This window comes from Amblyomma mixtum, chromosome 8 (assembly GCF_055824585.1).
Source record: "Amblyomma mixtum isolate Tamu chromosome 8, ASM5582458v1, whole genome shotgun sequence".
Taxonomy (NCBI): domain Eukaryota; kingdom Metazoa; phylum Arthropoda; class Arachnida; order Ixodida; family Ixodidae; genus Amblyomma; species Amblyomma mixtum.
The window spans coordinates 51,309,540-51,331,390 of record NC_143019.1 but is presented as its reverse complement, the minus strand read 5'-3'; the positions used below and the strand labels follow the sequence as shown (position 1 = coordinate 51,331,390).

The window sequence follows — 21,851 nt, the reverse complement described above, 5'->3', positions numbered from 1 at the left end:
CTCGTCGAACAGGGACGCGCGCTCGATGCCGGCGCGCGGCCGTACGCACACACTACGTCCCCGGAGAATACAACTCATCCCATTGTGTTTGCCTTATGCGCAACACAACGCTCGATCGGCGAGCGGACGATCGCGCAATTCGCGCCTCTCCCGAAGCGCGTCCACGCCGTGTGTCCCCAACCACCGCATCGCCAAGCGGCATACGTGGCTGGCCCGAAACGGGCCTTTTGCCCGCAGGCGATAGTAGACACGCGCGCGGCCCGGCTCATAAGCTCTCTGCCTGTTTTCGCCGGCAAAACAGGGCGGCGTGCGTCGTCGGTCGCGCCACATACCCTCCGGTCTGCCACGACGCTTCGTCGACGCTCGCCGCAATTACACTCGCGGCGTTCCCGCAATAAACCGCCCGCGGAACTTTCCGCACGGCGATCGCACGCATGCACGGACGGCGACGATACGTGTGCGCCGTCCGATCCGCGATCCGGATCTTACCTCTCGCAAACTTGCCCCCGAGGAAAAAGACCTGTCACCTAGGCCTCCGCAACGCGGAACGAGAATGCAGTCGTCGGGCGGTGGCGATTGCTGCCACGGCACACACAGCTCGCTGTTCACACGAGACGAGCCGTCCAGCACGGGACGACTGCACGGGTCCGCATACCAACGCAAGGCCGCCGGCAGCGGCACGCAAATCCTGGGATGGGCGCGCGGCGCTGGCCACTTGTTGCACACTGCCAACCACAACGAAAATGTTGACCGAACCACACGACGACGGCCCAGAGGCGCAGAGGGGGTTTGATTGCAAACGAAGTTGTTGAGATTAGTTCGAGCGATGCACTTGCAAGCACAAAATCCTCGGCTGCGAGGCGGTTCTCCGTGGCACCGTAGCTTCGTCAAAACATTCTTCACACCACACGCATTGTGCCGCGGCCGCGCTAAACAACAACAAAAACAATAACCACACGGCGGACTACCCGCCCCGCCACCACCAGCGGCTTTGCTTCTGCGCTTCAACGGGGCACACCAACTTTCGTGCACCTGTCGGCAGGTGTCTCTCAGGTAAGCGGCCCGCTTTTACGTCTTGTATTTTTCCTTTTCCTCGTTAGCACCTCTGAATGTAGGTTTTTAAGGTCGGGTGACAGTTAACCAACTTTTTTCACTGCAAACAAAATTAATTGCTAAGAAGGCGATCAACGCGGTAATTTATTATCATAGACAATATTACAAAATATTAGGGCAGTTTGCACGTGGTACGTGGCGCCATCTGTTCACAGCAGTGGTGCTGTGTGGATGCATGATTGCCCGTATTCCCCGCATTCTTCCGATGCTGGCTGTGTTTACACCGACTATGCTTACAGCTACTGCAGCTGCGGCTCTACCACGTCATCGTTGTGTAACTGTGGGCCATTCAAGGCGGATTAAACTTCGCGCTTAGAGTTCGCTTCGAATGTGCAAGGTAACGAACGCATGGTTTGAATTGGGAAAACGCGCTTTTCTCGTGCAGAGTGGCGCCAAATCCAAACGGGTCTGTGAATTCTTTGATCGCGACCGTTCATACCACCAGAGTGGAAACACGCGAAAATCACTTTTATTCCTAAAGCGGGTAAGAAACTCAGCACTGAGAATCTACGCCCAATTTCATTAACATCATGCCTAGGCAAACTCATGGAGCATGTCATCCTCAATAGGCTCCAAAACTATGCGGAGGACATGAACCTCCTACCTGAAACAATGTTAGGATTCAGGGCCCAACTATCTACCCAGGACATACTCTTGCAGCTTAACAAGGACATAATTGAAGCTGACGAGGGAACAGGAACGAAAGCAATATTGGGTTTAGACCTTGTTAAAGCTTTCGACAACGTCACCCACAAAGCCATTTTGACAAACTTGTCAGAAATCAACCCCGGAGAAAGGACGTACAACTACATCCGATCCTTCCTCACTAACAGAACAGCAGTGATAACGGTCGGAACAATAGAGTCTGCCCCAATCACACTAGGAAGTAAAGGAACGCCACAGGGCTCCGTCCTGTCCCCTTTCCTTTTTAACCTCTCCCTCATCAAAATTCCCCCCAAACTGGCACAAATACCAGACCTACATCACACGTTCTATGCAGATGACATCACACTTTGGGTAACCAAAGGATGCGAAGGCTACATAGAAGACACACTCCAAGCAGCAGTGGACATCACTGAGGCATGCGCATGGGAATCCGGCCTCACTTGTTCTGAGCAAAAATCTGAACTCTTCGTGATCCGTCGTAAACAAAGAGGTAGGCGTACCACGACATCCCCCCCGCAAATAAACGTCTATGTTAATGGACGATCTGTCAAAGAGGTACAGACCATGAGAATACTAGGGTTGTATTTACAAACAAATGGAAAGAATACTGACACACTCACTAAGCTAAAACGCACGGTAGAAGCGACGGCGCGATTAATCCGCCGCATAGCTAACCGCAGACAAGGGGTGAGGGAAAGAGATTTATGCCGACTAGTGCAGGCCTTTGCGCTAAGCAGGATACTCTATGCCACCCCTTATCTCAAATTTTCGAAAGCAGAGAAGGACAAATTGGATAGTATGATACGGCAGCTGCCTATAAGGCTGCGTTAGGACTCCCACTAAATGCCTCAACTGAAAGGCTTATGAGGTTAGGAATACATAACACCTACAATGAACTGAAAGAAGCCCATTTAATGGCTCAAACAGCGCGATTAGCCAATTCCAGAACTGGCAGGAGTATTCTTACCAGGCTCGGAATTAACTTTCAACCTACGAATAACGATGCTAAAGTAGACTTACCCCGCGACTATAGGACGGCCCTACTAATCAAACCACTCCCCAAAAACATGCACCCCTTACACCATGAGGGTAGAAGACAAGCAAGAGCCAAAGCCTTACATAACAAATACAGACAGTGCGCTGGAACACTTTATGTAGATGCGGCAGAATACAAAAATACCAATGCCTTTGCAATTGTGGTTGTGAACGAGAATGGTGACCACATCGTCTCGGCGACAATCAAAACGAAATCCTCTGAAACGGCAGAAGAGGCGGCTATAGCCCTCGCCCTAGCGCATGCCCAAGGGAGCATCATCTTCAGCTATTCCAAAATGGGTATCAATAATTTCGCTAAAGGGCGAATTACAAACACCTCCCTTAGAATCCTTAACGCAACCAAATTCTCACCAAATTATTCCGAATTGATATGGGTCCCAGCCCATTCGGGGAATCCGGGGAACGAGGCAGCCCACAATAAAGCCCGAGGTTTCGTCGACCGGGCAGTGGATGAGTCTGGCTCCCTGAATTTCACGAAGGACTCCATGATCACATATCATGATCTCACCAATCATTTTAAACTAGAGAGGAGAATTTTCCCCCCTCCAGACAAAAGACTTACTAAAGAACAAGAGGTTACGTGGCGTCGTCTACAGACGAGATCGATACGCACCCCATCACTCCTCGCGCACATTTATCCAGATCTTTACAACCCAAACTGCAAACACTGTGGCCAACGTGCTACCTACGATCACATCCTGTGGGACTGCAAAATAGAGCCACCTCCGGGTGATCTAGTTACAGCTCCTTCTCTCGAGCGGTGGGAGACCGTGCTGGCTAGCTCTGACCCCAGAACGCAAGTTTTGGCGGTGGAGTGGGCTGACAAAGTCGTCGAGGGCTATGTACTCTCGACCACTTAACGCGACCTCTTGCCAAGCTCTTCCCGGCGAATAAAATGTTTTACAATCAATCGCGACCGTTCGTACCACCCGACGAGAAAACTGCGGCACGTGGCTCGGGACTCGTAGAACGTCTAATAATTGTAAACCAGCCTGATGAGACTGCGTTTAACTTTTAAGCTTGAATAACAATACTGCAGACTAACGTACCACCGTTTCGCCGTTCGTCTTTACGTGCTCCTACTGCGGTGTGTCCCGTCGGCATCATTTCCTCGTCGCTTGTGTCTTTTTAGAGCTAGTTCTGCTCTGTTCGTGCATTCAGCGTTTCCTCGCTTTCAAAACTGCCCACGCGACAGCAACGGTAGGCAACGTAGCTACGAGAAGCGAACAGCCATATTTCCAGTCGTAAAGCCTCTGGTGTAAACAATGTCGCTCGCACTAGAATTTCGCATGACAGTAGTATTTGACGGCGGGTCTCCTCTGCCACTGTCCGTGCAAACTCCGTTTCTGCAGGCAACATGTCTAGAGCGTCGCCGATCGACTGTGGGCGCTTTTCCGGGGTTTGTAAACTACTTTTTCATTGATCGCAAACAAAGGACATCGAAACAGCTGACTGCGTAACCAAGTCAAAAAATATAGTCAAGAAAAAGCGCTGCTCTTTCTAGCGCGCGCCGTGAGTCAGCCTATTCCCACAATCGCCTTCCCCGAACTGTTTACCTGATAACTTAAAGGAAGACTCAGTATTCTAAATGCGTCGTACAAATGCAGCATTCATTCATCTTTGCGGCAACAGTTAATCGCCGGACCTGCGTTAAAAAACATGTTTATAGTCCCCTTTATTGAATCCGAAACTCCTGCAAAAAGTTATGAGCCGGAACTAAAGGACAGTATAAAATCCAGAATACAGTTTACTCGAAACTGGATGAACGTTAGCATCTGAATTAAACAATCAGATGCCTAAACATGTTTTCCCTCGCTTAAACTTGAATTGTTTACCATTCAGGTTTTATGCCAACAGGGATAAATACGCAACGCAGAGCTCTATTTTAGCGTTTAAACAGCGTACACGAAAAAGAGCAGAGCCACAGGTCCATCCTGCACGTGAACAGCAGCAAACGTAAACAGCGGTTACATAGTAGATACGCTTCAAACTTGGCCGGCTGTCAATCCAGTTCGCTGCAGCGGCGGCGTCGGGAATTACAAAAAATGCCCCGAACATCGCCTTCTCCGCAGTACACGGTTGCTTGGACACCACGTGATGGCGCTCTACCAATGGAGTCGCGAGCGGCGTTTTGAAAACGGACACGCAACCCTGCTACCTTTGAAGAGTCAGGACCAATCAGCGCGTGCGTAGTGGCGCCCCGCGGAAGTAGATCACCATAGCGGATCTATTAACCATTTAGACGCAAATTATTTATGTAGTCTAAAGTTCGATGGAATACCGTCTGGCCAGGATGAGACAATAGACACATTTAGCATACTGTGTACCGTGTTACCGTTACCGGCGTACCGGGAGCCCGCCCACTACCGCTGAGCGCGCGCTGATTGGTTCTGATGCTGCAGGCGCGCGCGCAGCTGCCGGGTACGTGGCGCTCTGGCGCCGTCAAGATTTGCGTATGCGCATTGGTTGCGCGCAGGCTCACGGTACTCCGGTAGCTACCTTTAGCATACTGTGTACCGGATTACCGTTACCGGAGTACCGGGATCCCGCCCACAGCCAGTGAGAACGCGCTGATTGTTCCCGATACGGCAGGCGTGCATGCTGCTGCCGGGTACCTGGCGCCATCTGGCGCCCTCGAGGCGATCTGCGCATTGCGCGTTGGTGGTGGGCAGGATCCCAGTACTCCGGTAACGATAACACAGTATGCTAAAGGTGTCTGTTATTAGAAGGCATCGATTGGGTCACTGACCAAGTCAAAAGCGAAACAAAAACGACGTTTCGGGTCCCGTACGGGACCCTTGTTCACAATAAAGCGGCTTATATAGGCTTCAACATTCTTCGTAATCTTTTTCCGTAGATATGATGAAGCGTGCCTTGATGTTCGGTGGCGTCTGGATGACGAATGACTCCAGATGTAATCTTCTAGGCAAGTTTCTTTCGGTTGCCACGACGGTCGCCTCATCCCAGCCTATCTCATGGCCGGTGGTCTGCACTTGTTGCGCAATCGCGTTTTTTTTTTTTTTTGTCACGCGCTTGCACCTAACGTCGCCCTGGTGTTCACTGATGCAACGCTGAAAGTTTCCTGTTTCCCCGATGTAGACAGCGGGGAAGTCGCTGCAAGGGGTGTGGTAAACTACCCCAGGGAACTTGGCACGTGGCAAGGGATCCTTTACACATGGGCGTCCGGAGGGGGGGGCAAGGGGGGGCGGCTGCACCCCCCTGGAAAATCACTCACTCGAACCGTGAGTGATGGCCGCACGCCAGGGGCGGTGGTGCGCTCAGTCAAAAGGGTAAAAGCAGCCCCGCATGGTCACATCTGCGAAATGCCGCGTCCGGGCGTGCGTCGTTCCGCCGTTTTCAAACCACGCCATCGTTAGCTCTACTGAAGGGCGACCTGTTCCAGACATACAGCGGCACCGGCGAGCATGTGTTTCGAGCCGCCTTGAGATGGGTGTCTGTTTCTTTGATCTCTAGAGAGATAGCGACACGGAGGCAGACAGTGCACGGGGCATCTTGTTTTCGCCTATCGTTACGCCGGTCACCGATGAATTCTTAAGGAGGGAAGGTAAAATCAGCCGTGTCCACCCCCGCTTTGTCGGGCTGCTCAGGGGCAAGCGGGCGATGAGTTGGCGCCGCCGCCGCTCGCTGTCTCCTCCGATCCACGGGTAGCGCAGTTCGGTAGAAGCGCCGCTTTCAGAATCTCCGGCAAAGGGGATTAGCTGCTTTTGTTCACGGCGACGCAGTCTCCCGAGGCGCCCCCACACCAGCGTTCTTTGCGTCTTCTGCGAAAATCAGCGCCTTTGGTCAACGCAGCCCGATGGCGCCTGCCTGGCTCGCCTGTCACCTCTGGCTGGGCCTCAAATCACAACAGCGCCCATGTACTGTGCGTGTCAGTGCATGGTAAAGAGACCCAGGTGGTCGACATTACCCGGAACTCTGTACTACTCCATCCCTCATAGCCTGAGTCGTTTTGGGGCTCTGAACCCCATAAAAACACAAAAACAAATTTTCCGACTGGAGTGGCGAGTGTCCCTTCCCCTCGGAAGTTGCGCGGCGTTCCTTTCACCCCCAAAGTGCGCATTCGGGGATACTGCGGCAAGTAAGCCCTTGCACATGTGCGCGCCTCTGTGTTTGTGCTTGGGTGTTTTTAGTGGCCGGTTGTCAGCGAAGCTGAGAACAACCAAGACAGCGGACGAGAAAACGACGAGCGGCGAGCAGTGTGTGTGGGGTTGCTCGACTGTGCGGATGCGCAAGCAAGATGGAGCGAGGTGTATGAAGCTGCGAGCGTGCATTTATCTTGTAAATAAGTTTTCGTTGTATATATAGTCATCTTTTGTTTTCAACGTACGCGTTCAACAGTTTTTCCAATCAATGTGTATGATGAGTGTGCACCGAGAGCGTGTAATGAAGCACAGAAGTGAATTTATCACACGTGTAATTACGCAATTCGCCCAGAAAAATCCGAGGCGCCTACAGTTGCTGTTCAAGGAAGACTGACTGAGTGACTGTAGTTGCGTGTTTGCGAACATATTGTGCTGTGTGCTGGTCATCAATCCGGGTGAGTCGAGAACCCGTATGCAGGAAGACTGAGCACTCTTCTCCACGAAGTGATATAGCATCTTTTTGCATTTTTTATTAATTTTAGTTGTTTCTTCGTTGATAAACTCCAATGTACCTCTCCTAGCCGCGCTTTAATTTGCTGTTTGTAATTTTTCTTTCATGTGTGCATTTTGTTTAATTTTTATTTATATATAAATATATAAATTTACTCCGCAAATAGCGCCTTTTTGCTACGAACATACCCCCCCCCCCCCCCCCGGGGCACCAACGGGGCCCCCCCCTGCAAAAAATTCTGCGGACGCCCTTGCTTGTTGGCACGTGTACGATGTGCACCCCGTGCTTCCTGAAGATACGGGAAAGGGTTTCGCTGACTTGAGGCACATCAGGAATCCCAGCGTGCTTCATCGTTTTTGCTGCTGGCTGTCCGTCGTGCGTGTGCTCGAGCTTCCTTGTCACTTTGCTGACACAGTTTCTAGGGTAGCCGTTTCGCTCAAGGTTCCGTTTCGCCACTTTCATTTCGTTACTGAGGCTTGCTGAGTCGGAGCAGATATTTCGTGCACGGTTAACTAATGAGGCAACCACTGATCGTTTGTGAGCGAGAGGGTGAGCCAATTTAAAATCCAGGTACCTTCCTGAGTGCGTTGCTTTTCGTAAGACGGTGAAGCGTAATCGATGTGCATCGGGTTTGACGTTGACGTCCAAAAACGAAATACTGCTATTCGCCTCCTCTTCCCGTGCAAAGTTTATGGATGGCTCCGCGGCGTTCAGGTGCTCAAGAAAGCTTTGTAAATGCTGCTTGTTTAGAATACAAAAGCAGTCATCAACGTACCTCAAGAACACCTTTGGACGTAGTGTGAACGAATCCAAGGCTTTGCTCTCAATGGCTTCCGTTGTCAGGTTGGCAGCCGTGAATACGAGAGTCATGTTCTGGATGGTTCCGCGACAGTTTCATTGCTGTCGTCAACACGCAGATCACGTGATGCCTCACCCTCCCACTCAACCCAACATGGTAACCAGGCACTCCGGAACAGGGAGGCGGGAGGGAGGGGGAATTTTTTTTTCGGAGGGGGGGGGGGGGGGGCGCTAGCCTTCCGTCCCCGCACTCCCACTACGCGGATGCAGCGTTCCCGCTCGCTAACCGCGGAGGGGTTCGTGCTCGAGGGAACAAAGGGAGGGACGACAAAGCGTGAACACTCTTATGCTACTTCTTACATTCCACAAGGTGAAGGGGAGGGCGGTCACCCCCACCCCTGTAATCTCCGACTGTCTGCGCCCAGATCAGATTGCTGACGAACGCTTTGGCCTTTCATCCTGTCAACTGGAAGATAAGGTCCCGAAGCGACACGCTATTAGTGACGCCATAAGGGAGGGCTCCAAATTGATTTCGCCCATCTGGTGTTCGCACTGAAATCGCACAATACACGGGTGTTTTTGCACTTCGCCTCCAACGAAATACGACCGCCTCGGCTCGCATCAAAGCCGCGACCTTAGAATCACGCAGCCGTACGCCGAAGCCACTGAACCACTGTGGCGGGTCCTCATTTTAATGATGAAATTATTATGCGAAGCATATTAACGTAGGTTTCGGGCCTTCGCGCGACGCCCGGCGGTGGCCACCATTGACCTTGAAGTGAGATCACATGTTGTGACGTCACGTGATGACGTCACACCGGCTGCAGATGGGGCCTCATATCGCGCCGTCGGACGTCGCCCGGCGGAGGCCTCCACGCTTCGGTTCGCGCCGTCGCTACTAGTACACTGTACCGTCGCGCGCGACGCGGCGGCGGCGCCACCATCGCTGCATCACGTGATATGTGACGTCACGCCAGGGATGAAGCGGCGCGCGCCCGCCGTCGCCTCAGTCTCTGTGCCCGCAACCGCGCCAGCGTCTTTGCGCCGGGCGTGCATGCGGTCAAGATGCCTCCAAACGCTAAGGACGTTAATAATAGGAATGCAAAACGAAGGCTGCAGCGTGCTGTGACGTGCAAACCAAGAGTCATGCATTTACGGACCATACGAGTGTGTTTGTCGGGCTGCAAAGAATAAAGTACGACGATTAACCTAAAACCACGTCTCCGTTACTTAGCCCCATCCACACTGAGGCAGCTGCTTAACATGCTACGCATCCACTGGGCTTAACCTTGATAAGCCTCCAATTTTGTTTCCTGCATACTTGAGTAGTCGACGCACTCCTCGCATTGCAGCGGTCTTTTGCTTGTTCGCACCGCATGGCCTTGAGCATAGCAAAGAAGAGTGCCCTGAGCAGAGTGACAGGACCGCAGCGTTCCTCAACTATGCGCCTCTTACAAAGGCAACACTAAAAACTCGCCTTTTGTTCGTTTGGTTTGGTTAAGTTTCATGGAATTTAACGTCCCAAGGCGACTCAGGATATGAGGGACGCCGTAGTGAAGGGCTCCGGAAATTTCGACCACTGGGGTTCTTTAACGTGCACTGACATCGCACAGTACACGGACCATTGCACTTCCATCGAAATGTGACCACCGCGGCCGGGATCGAACCCGTGTCTTTCGGGTCAGCAGCCGAACGCCATAACCAATGAGCCACCGCGACGGCGCCTTTTGCGCTGCGCTCGGTACGGGCTTGGAGCAAGTGCGCATGCGCGGGCACGCTGTCGCGATAAAAAAAAAAAAAAAGACATCCGCAGCCGATGTTTTTGCGCATGCGCAGAGCCTTCGGGCTTGCACTGCATGCACGCCGTACCGGAACAGTACCGCAGTTCTTAGGCTACGGTTCGCTGACTCACCTAAGCCTACTCCATATAGAAAGAACCGGCGATAGGACGCGGAATGAAAAAAATAACTAAGAATAAACCTCACCACGCTAAACAGCGTGACCTTTGGGAAGGCGGGTTCGAACCGACGGCTGAACCCCGTTGTTACATACGCTATACTCGCCTGACGTTCCTAAATTTTGCCTCAGTCAAGCGTTCAGGGGACCGTAAACCCCTCCGCGTGGTCGGTCAACCGTTACGACCAAGCGCCGTGGAACGAGATCGAATGGTTTGGGAGGAGGAGATAGCGGCGTTTGCCCTTTAACCACAAAAACAAAACTAAACAGTTTAGTTCCCCGCTTCTGGCAGGTATAGTATATAGCACGTTATAAATGAGCTACGAAAATGAATCACAGAGGACTGCGCACATTGTCTAGTCGCGGCGGTCATCAATGGCCGCATTTGTTTTTCCAGTCCCGGACTACTTGCTGGCAGGTCTCGGCTTCCGCTCGGACAGGAAAAGCGTCATGGTCACATGACCTACTTGCCATAGGCTGCTTTCGAACTCGCCGCCAGAGCCGGGCTCCCCCTCGGTTACCGTACAAGGACGCTGTCATCTGCTAGCAGACGATGCAAGCCACGGCCACCACGACGCCGAAGCAACGCCGTGCGCTCGATCATGATACTGAGTCGATTTAAAGACTGTACTGTCAGCTTAGCGTAGGTGCATTACAGAACTCAGCTTCGGAGGTATGCTCGCCGCTACTGCTTGCGGCGAAGTTCGCACAAAGTAGCCCAACTCGTTGCGGAAAGGCGGATAGACGAAAGCCTCCGCAAAAATGTTGACAACAAGCTCTATAGCTGCTCCAGTATACGAGTAGTTCACCTGCGATGCTTTCAGGTAAGCGTACAGACAGCATGTCGCAAAACAAGCGAACAAGAACCTCTTGACGACACGAGCAAACAATACGCTCGCAGCTCCGAACGCGCGTCCGTGTGCGGTGGATTTCAAGAAAATAAACGAAGATGCAAGAACAAAAAGTCTTGCGATGGCTCAGAGAGCAGCTACGGAGCTCATTTGAAGGTTTAACGCATGATATCGACCTCCAGGAACACGAAAAGTACTCAAAATGCACACGGAGTCTAACTCAATATGGCTGCCAGCGCGGCGCGCAGCTGTCGTCTGCTGCCTTCTCAGCAGCCCGCGGACTGCCATAGGCTAAAAACGAACGCGTTGCTATGGCGATGCAGGCAGGTGGGCGGAGCTTTCGGGCTGCCCGAGAAAAACAAATACCGGACTCGAATCCGCAAGTAGTCCCGGACAGTCCGGGACTGAAAAACAAATGCGCCCAATGCTGAATAACTCTAGACGCCAGCAATAAGCTGAAAGAAGAGGAGCGCGTGATTTGATAACAAGCGCCAACGCAAGGCGCGCACTTCAACCGATCGCGGATACGTTTTTGGGGACGCTTTAGCGCGCTTATCACAAACTGCATACATTCACTGGTTGGGTGCTGTGGCGTTCGCAAAGATTCGGTGCAGAAACACAACAAATGCGGTCACAAATTATACTTGAAAGAATAACTGCATGAACTATATAGCTCCTTCACGGCGGTAACGCTCATCTTTAGTAGATGCACGAAGATGCACGATATTTTGCTATACGACATATGTTCGCGGTGGCTCAGTCGAGGGCGCTCGGGCGAAATTATTCTGGAGCCCTCCACTAAACGGTCTTCCTTTCTTTCCTTCTTTCTTTCTCTCTTTTCTTTCCTTCTTTCTTCCCACCCGCCGCGGTGGCTCAGTGGTTACGGCGCTCGGCTGCTGACCCGAAAGACGCGGGTTCGATCCCGGTCGCGGCGGTCGAATTTCGATGGAGGCGAAATTCTAGAGGCTCGTGTGCTGTGCGATGTCAGTGCACGTTGAAGAACCCCAGGCGGTCGAAATTTCCGGAGCCCTTCACAACGGCGTCCCTCATAGCCTGAGTCGCTTTGGGACGTACGTTAAACCCCAATAAATCTTTCTTTCTTTCTTTCTTTCTTTCTTTCTTTCTTTCTTTCTTTCTTTCTTTCTTTCTTTCTTTCTTTCTTTCTTTCTTTCTTTCTTTCTTTCTTTCTTCCTTTCTTCCTTTCTTTCTTTCTTTCTTTCTTTCTTTCTTTCTTTCTTTCGCGTGCAGGCTGAGCGCAGACGGTAAATATAAGTTCGGCGCGCATGCGCTGCTGCGGCCTCGGCGCTGCATCATTAAAACTTTATCGAGGATCGAAGACGAGGCTGCCGACTTACAGCCAGTTGCAGTGAATGTCTCAAACACTATCGTTATTATCGCGTTCCTAAAGCTCCTTGTCCATCAAAGCTCATTGCCAGGTGCACATCACTACGTTGAAAAGCTTGGAAGGCGGCTTGATAGGGTCTGCTGTGTGCACAACAGACTTTTTAAATAAACGCCACTCATGCGTGACTGTATTTTTATTGTTGCTGTAACCAGGCAAGTCCACTTACTGCAAACTTCGGATACAACGAATTCACCCCGCATGACAGTCAGGTTCGTTGTAAGTGGGTTCGACTGTGTATACCTCCGCCGCCAAGAGTAAAGTTTGCGGGGATAAGGTAGCCGCAGCTGGCACAGTACAGGGTTAATTGAAGAGGTATGGGAGAGGTCCTGCAGTGGACGTAGTCACGCTGTTGCTGATGCCAAGGGTATGCATTGCATATATTTAGCGATCCAAACCTACACCGGAATTCGGACCTGTCCCTAAAAGACAGTGCGCTAAAGGACAGCTTACCCCATTTTCTTGTTTATAGGGCGTAATTCGCGCCCAAACATCTGTGCTGGCGCGCGAATTTCACTTGCGAACACCGCGCTTGCAAAATTGGTGGTGGCGCCACCTGTATTCTGATTCTCTAACCATTTCTAGCTTACAGGAGCTTTGTTTTCAGCGGAAGTAGCGCCGACATTTGTCGTCAGAATGCGGTAGTTATATCGACACAGACCAACCTGAAATTGTCCTCAGCGTCCATTTAAGCACCACCATCGTCGTTATTTATCGGCGGATGTGAAAAAGAAAGTCCAGAGGGATTGATTGTCATTATCATTGTAAGCGCAGCCATATACGACGACTACAAAGCCGTGCAGTTTTCCTAAATCTTAAAAAAAAGTGGAAAAGACGGAGAGGACAGGTCAGCGAATTCTTTAGCCAGGCTACTCGCTTCCGCCGTTCATGGCTTTACGACTCTAGATGACTGCCTGCTTAATTTACTTGTTCTGTTATTTTTTCACATCAGTTTCTATGTCCGCAACCTTCCTTCCACTTCTTGAATGGCGCCATGACCTTGCTTGACCACGAAGCATTGTTTGCCGCCTACGCAGGCTGCCGCGGCTCGTGCAATTAGGGACGTCGGCAACAACATCCGGTGGAACAAGCAACACGTGCAAAAGCAGAATGCAACCCGTGTGAAAAGAATGAAAGGACGAAAAATGGGGCAGCCCTGGCAAACGACACTGACGACGCGGTCTCAAGCGAAGCTTTTAGATTTCTGCTACGCAGAGACTGAGGATAGGGAAAATATTATTTTATGCATTCTGCCCGAACTTTTCTGTTTTTGCAGCTGATATAGTATTTGCTGTCAATTTCCCCGCCAATTCCTCACTGTATTGGACCCACCGTGGTGGCTCAGTGGTTAGATCGTTAGGCTACTGAGCCGGAGGACCCGGGCTCAGTTCAGACCTCGGCGGCCGCATTTCGATGATGGCCAAACGCAAAAGGCGCCCGTGTCACTGTGCGATGTTACTACCGATCCTCAGACGGCCGAAATGATACCGTAGCCCTCCATAACTCTCATGGCCAGGGCCCGAGCTGCCGTGGAAGCCACAGGGGCCCCGGACTAGGGGCCCCTCCTAGAATTTGCAAGGGGCTGGCCCTTAAGGCCATTCTCAACTCTCTCCTGTAAATAGCCTTAAATCTTTTCCACCACCACCGACACCACTACGGCACCTCTTTCTCTCTTCTTTCACTTCCTCTTTTAATATCCCTTCCCTCACTGCGCGCTTCGCGCAAGTGTCCACCGAGAAGTGATACAGTTACTTCGCCCTTTCCATTCCTCAAAACCAGTTTTCAATTTTTCTCAGAATGGTTTGTGCCATGGGGTCTACCGCAACTATGCAGTGCATTGTTGTTTTCTGGCCTATATCAACGATGAGAGGCTAGGTTGACCACGCGTTGGTGTTGAGGCCCAGGGACGGAACACTTACACAGAGGATTCACTCGAAAAGAATATTAGCATGCGCGGCTGCGGTAAGAAAAAAGGAAACTAAACCAAAGACTTATACATCGCCTCTGCGGTACTGAACGACATCAAACTGTAGGCCTATGGTGAATTTCATTATAAGATCAGTGATCCCCGCCTTTTTCTTTTTTATGCGTCAGGACATTGGATGCGCACCAAACTCTGGCCAATACCCCACCCCGGGTATGAGTCATTGCTTCAGAGGCAACAACAACATTGTTTTTTAAGGCGGAAGCCTTTAATGCCTCATCGTTGTAAGCAGGAGCTGTCGACAGAAATGTCACGCTTTTCAATTGGTCGAAACGGTCGTGACGTCACAGTGAGCGAATTTCAAACGGGGCCAATTGTACTTTGGCTACTAACCATGCAACCAATTAAAGGGACCGTATAGTGATGCTCCAAGTATGTTTGACTGAGTTTAGTTAATTGCTTACTTAACCAATTATTTTAATTAACCTTCCTAGTCAGACCAGATAAATAAATAAAACCGAGTAAGAAATTGGCCGAGTTTGGGAATTTTGTTGTCCCTATCGACTGTGTATTGAGCGCTCAGCGGCCCCCGTGCGAATGCGCGCCGATCGCCTTCGAATACGAGGAAGACGAGGAGCCGCCCTGGGCGCTAGGGCCATGGCCACTGGGCCGGGCCGCGACGCCGGGGGTCCTCGGACTTCGGGCGGGCGTCGCAAGCGCAGTCCCGCACGAGCCGACGCCGAAGAGGTCGCGACTGAAGGCGGCCTGCCAGACTTCACGGAGCAGACGTCGTGCAGCGTCCTGGATTCCAGTGGGCCCGACTCGGGCCCCTGGCACCACACCGTGATAGTCGGGACCCTCACGCACAGCGTCGCCGGAGGGGGCGGAACCGAACCGCCGATGGGCAAGACGTACAGCGTGGGCGCCAGCAGCGACATCGCGAACAAGACGTACACCGTGTCTCACGATGTCGGTGGCTCCACGTACACCCTCGCCAATGCGCCCCCGGCCGCTCCGTCCAGCCGGGAGACTTCGTCGGTAACGCAGGACTCGACGTTCGTGTACACGTCGGAAACTACCAACACATACACCGTAACGTCCATGCCCGAAAGACGCCCGGAGCCGACAGAACGACGTCGCCCCTCACCGCGCCACAGACTCAGAAGCAGAGAGAGCCATCAGTGGGCAACTGGTGGTCCATTGCTGCTTACTCGTCGGCAGCTGCTCTGCTATCCCCTGGCCGTGTCCGCCACCCTCGGAGCGCTGGCGATAATTCTAGCCGTCGCCCCTCTTCAGCGCGCCGCGGCAGGTCGAGAGGACGGCAACGGACTCCGGCCGCCCCGCTTCGGAGGCCTGCTCTTCGAGCAGCGTGCCATCGGTACGAGTAAACGCTGCTCTTCGGCGCCGTGTCGACGCGACGCAGCGTACCTAAGCCGTCAGCTGTCTACTAAGGAAGCCTCGCCCTGCAATGACTTCGAGCGGTACGCGTGTCTCCGCTGGAGACCTCGAAACGCGGGCGCCCGCTCGGCCGACCAGGACGAAGTGCTGCAGCTCGAGCAGCAGGCGTTCCTCTGGCTCCGCAGCCGGAAGCCCCTGGGCCCGCTTCTCGACAAGTGCATGCGCGATCGGCAGGACGGAGACGAACAGCTCGGCAGCTTCCTCTTGCCGTCAGCCGCCCTGGACGCCTTCCCGTACTCGGGTTCTCGCGCGGGCTCCGTGGCCATATGGCGCGCCGCTGGCCGCGTGCTCATGCACTCCGGGTGCGCGGCGCTCCTCTCCGTGCACGTGAAGGCGGACGGGTCGGTCGCCCTGGGACTGCCGGACACGCTGAGCGACGGCAACATGGACGCCGCCGAGACGGCCTACCGCGCGCTCGCCAATTCCGTCAAGGGACTGAGCGGCGCGAAGGTCGAAGGCGCCGTGCGATTCGCCCTGCGGGTGGAGCGCGCCGCGTACTACGGCGCCAGCAGCACTTCCGCCAAGATCGTCGCCTCCCAGCTGGGCGAGCTGTGGGCTTTCGTGAGCCAAGTGCGCAGAGGACTGCCCAGCGGTGCGACAGTGACCATCCTATCGCCGAGCTACATGCGACGTCTGCGCGACATCGTGAACCGGTCGCCTCCGGACGCCGTCCTCAACTACCTCGCGCTCAGGCTGCACTTCCGGGCGGCGCCGCTGACTCCGCCGGGGCCGCTGCTGGAAGCCTACAGCCGTCACACGGGACGTCGTGAACGCTGGCGGCAGTGCTTCGGCGTCGTCCTCGACTTCGCGCCGACCCTGGCGCTCGAGGCCGCCAGGAGCGTCACCGGCGCCTCGTTCGTCACTGAGCAGGCGGCAGAGCTGGCGAACGCCGTGCGCCGCGAAGTTTTGGAGCTCATGAGCGAAGCTCCTTTCCTGAGCGAAGCCACGGCGCATCAGGAAGCACTGCGCAAGGCCCGGCTGCAGGTGTTCGGCCCGCCGTGGTCGCAGAACCCCAGGGCTGTGCGCAACTTCGAAGAGTCGCTTCCGCGACTCAGGGCAGGACAGGCCGCGCTACGCTCTTGGGCCGCGATCGCCACGCACGAACTCGAGTCGCGGCTAACGCGGGAGTCGTGGCCCGCACCCTGGGCCCTGGAGCGGACGTGCGTGTTGGACGCCGCGTCCGGAAGACTCGCCCTTCCGCCGCTCCTGCTCAACGAGTCCACGCCAGGCGGGATCGTCGGTGCACTGCAGTTCTCTCGTGCCGGAGCCCGGCTCGCCACCTGCCTGCTCAAGTCGCTGCTGGCAGTCGAACCCACAGCTCTGCCGTCGCTACCGCCCACCGCCTCCGCCCACGTCCGACGAGCCCGATCCTGCCTGGACGCTCAGAAGCTCGGAAACAACAACAACGCCCGCGAAGTTCTGTCCGCCTGGGCTGGTCTGCGTCCCGCTCTGCAGATATTCAAGCAGCGCGACGGCAGCGACCTCTCCCTCGAGGGCCTTCCGCAACTGAACGGCGTGCAACTGTTCTTCGTGTACTGGGCGCTGGACCAGTGCAGCGCCGTGTCGGGACGTAACGCCTCCCCCAACCGCAATACCGTCATCAACGCGGCCGTCGCCAACGAAGCCGCGTTTCACGAAGCATTCCTCTGCACGCCCCAGAGCCCGATGAACCCGCTGCCACACTGCGACCTGTGGAGCGCCGGCGGAATGCGTGCGTGATAAGCTATAAGCCCGCGCAACGCTCTCGTGCGGGCGCTGTTCATCCAAAAGAGAGCAAGAGAGAAAACCTACCTAGCCGTGGTCTCCTGCGCACCCGAAGGCACACGGTCCGGGAGCGGATGCATTGGTGGATGTGCGAGATCACCTCGTTGTGGGTGCAGTTGTCCAGGGAGCGGCCGTTGACTTCGAGGATCTCGTCGCCCACTTCCAAGTCGGCGCGGTCCGCCGGCGATCCTGCCACAACACAACACCACCGCTGGCATCGACGACGCGCAACAGAGGGCGAAGAACAGCACTTTCGCGATGGCAAGAAAAAGGGATGGCGTCCTCTTTTTCCCCGGGACTCCCGCGGGCGAGTGCATGCCACGCCAGCACGTGTTGTCGGAGCCAGCCCATCGATCCCGACCGGCACGTGACCTGCCTCGGCCGCCGCTGCCGGAGAATCCATAGTGCGCGCGCGCGCGCGCGCACGCACGGGGTTTTTTGGCGCGCGTGCGTTGTGTGGCGCGGGAAGCCGAGACCGGGAGAAGGAAACCGCCGCGCAAGAAGGAGACGCGGGCCCCGAGACCGCGCTCCGCGTTTCCCTAAGGTCCCAGCTCCCCTGGAATGCTCGCCACGAGAACCGAACGAAAGCCTTTCTTTTTTCGCACCGAGGCCGGAATTGTGGGCGGCCTTCGCAACGAATGCGCGCTGTTGCGTCGAGTCATGGTCGAACGCGCGCGCGAGTCCCGGGGAAGCCCTTGTATTGACGGCGGCCGTCGCCGTTCTCGTCGGTGTGTGTGGTGCGTGCAGACAAAACAAAGACAACAAAAGTCGCGCGCGTGCCGAGCGGACTCCCCTGACGTACCGTAGAGCCGTATGCGGTGGTCGGTGGTCTCCACGAGCACTATGACGTATCCACCGAGGTCCACCATGGTTGTGCGCTGCTAGGAGAACGCCGGCGGGCCTGGACGGGGCGACGCCGCCGCGCCGAGCAGCATCGCCCGCGTGTTAGGCCTAGTGGGGCTCTCTTCTCTTCCCTTAGCGACCGCTAGCCGACGCCGGCGCTGCCGCGCCCTCCTTGGGACAACTACGCATGCGCGAGGCGCGCGCGCCCCCTTCAGGCGGCGGGTAGCGCGCAAGTTCGACCGCGGAGGCAATGGATTGGCGATCCCCGGACTTAAACGTTCACCGCGCCGTCTTTATAGCGGATTTTGATCGCGCCTTCAAAGCGAGCTGCAAGGAAACGGACTTTTGTTCGGAACCAGACTTGCCGCTTTGTTTACGAAGACGTTTTTTTGAACTGCCAGTTGTCTTGAAAATTGTAAGATTATAAGGGCGCTGCTTCAAGCCAATTGTGAGTTGATTTATACATAGAGCTAATCGTCAATAGCCGGCGGCACGGTCAAATCTCCTGGCCGCCTGTTTTGAATACTTGCATGATTCTTATACCCTAAGTGTCATAAAATACAGTTCTACTCTGGTATCGCACCGCCCAGCCACGCTAAAATCCAGGGCGGCGTTGTATTCTGATTTCATTGATGTCAAAGCACAACATGAAAGGCACAAACATTTTTTATTATGCTCTCTGTAGACACTTTCAACAACGCTCAACAAGCACCAGAGGGAGGAGGAAACACCTAGCACTTTTGCTTCACCTGCAACCTGCGTGTAACACTCTTTCACAATAATGGAACAAGAAAACTACTCACGACATGCAAAACAATGGAAATAGAAACGAAACATTTTGTCCTAAAATTCTTCGTCACAGTTTACAGAACAAGCCAACTAGGATGGTACAAACACGTAGAAAAAAAAACCTTTTATTCCCACCTGCTATGCCGCACATATGGGCTCTGCCCTTAATGCAACGATCGTCTAACAGAGGTGACTTGCATATACATACACAGCAAACTATTTCTCGAGAACATTATCGAAGGCTATACACACGCTTGGGTATATAAGTACATAACATCCTATCGGTTGCATACCACGTGGCACTCAATTTCTTATCGCTAGCGCAATAAAATGCACTACTGACCAAGTCCACTCCTGGATTTTGTGAGCCGAAGCAGTTATACAAAGAGCTCTCACAAAAAAAATTGGATAACAAATGAAAATAAACTATAGTTACCCTGCGACACAAATGGGTTCACACCAAAAATAAAAGTGAACACAGTATAACCAACGAGATAAAAAGCAAGCCGTTAGAGCAAACAGACGAGTCATGGGACACCATTCATAGCTGCAGTCGATTCTTTTAAGCGCCAAACCGCTTTGTAAGATAAAAAAAAGAGGCGGAAACTGCTATAAGATAAATGGTAACAGTCACTAACGTAATGTGTACGAAATTATGGGCACAGCACTTTGACTAAGATTAGAAAGTAAGGAAGCGAGCACCCAAAACGCAATCTAAAAAAGACCTACCACACATATAAAGCTACGCTGAAAGGCACCGTCTACCGCAGCGCTATCACACCAGGGCGCTAAAAGTGTTATATATATTTTATCCTTGCTCGTATCACAGCGTATCAGAAGGCGCTCGAAACGGGCGGCCAGTGATAACATCTCGGCCACCGACAACGCACCGCGCAGTCGAGTAAAAAGAAGCATTCACGGGAGACGTACTGGCGCGCAATGCTCAGGAGATGGTGGCGCTAACGCCGTAAGATGTTTATTTTAGCACCTAAAAAAAAAAAATCCCAGTTTCCATCTTGGTTGAGCGGACTACAAAGCAGCAATTCCTTCTTTCCGGCCTCAAAGAAATTGCCGGATGCAGTCCGCTCCGCCAAAACGTCAACTGTATACATTACATCACGGATGTCCTGTAGACAGCCTGTGAAATATAGCAGCCAAGGTCCGGCCTTTGAACACAATTTTTTTTTTATGCTGAAGAACTCATACCCCACTTGCACGTTGGGGCAGATGGGTCTTAAGAATGAAAGCAATATTCATAGATGCAGTTGCATGCACGGTCAAATTAAGACAAACGCTTAGGAAAAAGCCTGTTTGTTGCCTCGCGAAATTTTCTTTAGAAACTTTGAAACACGCCATCACACTCACGTATGCGCTGTACGTGCACCAAACTAGTCCGGCAAGGTCTTGCCGTAACGTATAAAACTTTCAATGGGCCAGCAATTTCAATCTCTTCACCTATAGTGCAGGCTGCGAACACCGGAGAGAGACTCTGGATGGATGCCCATCAAACGACACGTGAGGGTGCAATGTCCTCTTGGAGGATGTCTCGCGGTAGTATACGTGGGCGGATATCATGGCGGACACAGATGCATCTTTGAGTAGGGTCCATAAAGTCAGTTGGAATTTCACCCGGCACTTTGAAGCGTGCGACAACACGGCACGAGGAGGAGAAGGAACAGACAAGTCGCCACGCCCTGTCAGTTCCTCTCTTCTTGGTCCCTTGTTGCGCAGCGCTCAGACGGGCGGCGGACCCTGCGGGTACCGCAGCATGGGGTCCAGCGAGCGGGCGAAGTTGTTGGTGAGCACGCAGCTGAAGTCCTGCTCGGACATGGGCAGCAGACTGGCCGCGCCGAGCAGCACGAGCAGCAGCAGCTGGATGGGCAGGGCGGTGCGCGCTACGCGGCCCCAGAAGAGCGACGACCAGGGACGCGGAGACGCGTAGGCGTCGTCCTCCGGCGCCGCCAGCAACAGGCGATCAGCAGCGCTGCAAATATGACAAAGGAAAAAAAAACAACAACTTTGAGATCACTGCGACGACCAGCAATGGAGCAACGTCAAAGCAACACGTCCACATACTATATCGACGTCCGTGGCTGTTCTGACGTCCATGTGCTATTTTGACGTTGTGTTTTTTTTTTCGCGTTTAATTGACTAATCACACCTCATCAACCCAAAAATTTTCACACGACAACATTTTATCACACACTATCTGTCACAATCACACTTCCACGCATCTATCTTCAGAGAACGACGTAATCGTGCGGACAAATTTGCGCGCTCAGCCAATCAGCGCGCGCTCACTGGCGGTGGGCGGGCTCCAGGTGCCGGTAAAGGCCGATTCACAACGACGGTCCGTTCGCCCGCGGCCCGCGCACTACGTGTTCATGCGTCAGCACATTGAGAGGCGCACTGCCGGCCCGCGGCCTGGTCAGCGCGCCTCTCAATGTGGTGACGCGTGAACACGTGATGCGCGGGCAGCGGGCGAACGGACCGTCGTGTGAATCGGCCTTTTCGGGGTGATAACGCGGTACACGGTATGCTAAAGATGTCTCATAACGGGCTTCCGCACTGAGCCGTACGGTATATTGTGATGTCAAAAGACGTCAACGGCACGGGA

At 53.6% G+C, this 21,851-nt stretch overlaps 2 protein-coding genes across 16 annotated transcripts in view; both read right to left on the bottom strand.

Annotated features, from left to right (window-relative positions):
- The window catches only part of sdt (MAGUK p55 family member stardust), a 48,387-nt gene extending 29,815 nt beyond the window's left edge, over nt 1–18,572 (bottom strand). For 2 of the 4 annotated variants that reach the window (XM_089557317.1, XM_089557318.1), the window contains exons 1-2: nt 18,405–18,571; nt 17,630–17,791 (exon numbers count right to left, since the gene is read on the bottom strand). In XM_089557317.1, coding sequence (XP_089413443.1) covers nt 17,630–17,791; nt 18,405–18,471 — 229 coding nt within the window. In that variant the 5' untranslated portion in view covers nt 18,472–18,571. Of the gene's footprint in view, nt 1–489; nt 1,026–17,629; nt 17,792–18,404 lie in introns of those variants that run through there. The other 2 variants (XM_089557319.1, XM_089557320.1) reach the window with 2 other exon arrangements.
- Nucleotides 18,573–19,093: 521 nt separating this feature from the next.
- The window catches only part of LOC149332392 (uncharacterized), a 372,379-nt gene continuing 369,621 nt past the window's right edge, over nt 19,094–21,851 (bottom strand). For all 12 annotated transcript variants that reach the window (XM_089557313.1, XM_089557304.1, XM_089557316.1 and 9 more), the window contains one exon: nt 19,094–21,218. In XM_089557313.1, the coding sequence (XP_089413439.1) occupies nt 20,969–21,218 (250 nt within the window). In that variant the 3' untranslated portion in view covers nt 19,094–20,968. The remainder of the gene's footprint in view (nt 21,219–21,851) is intronic.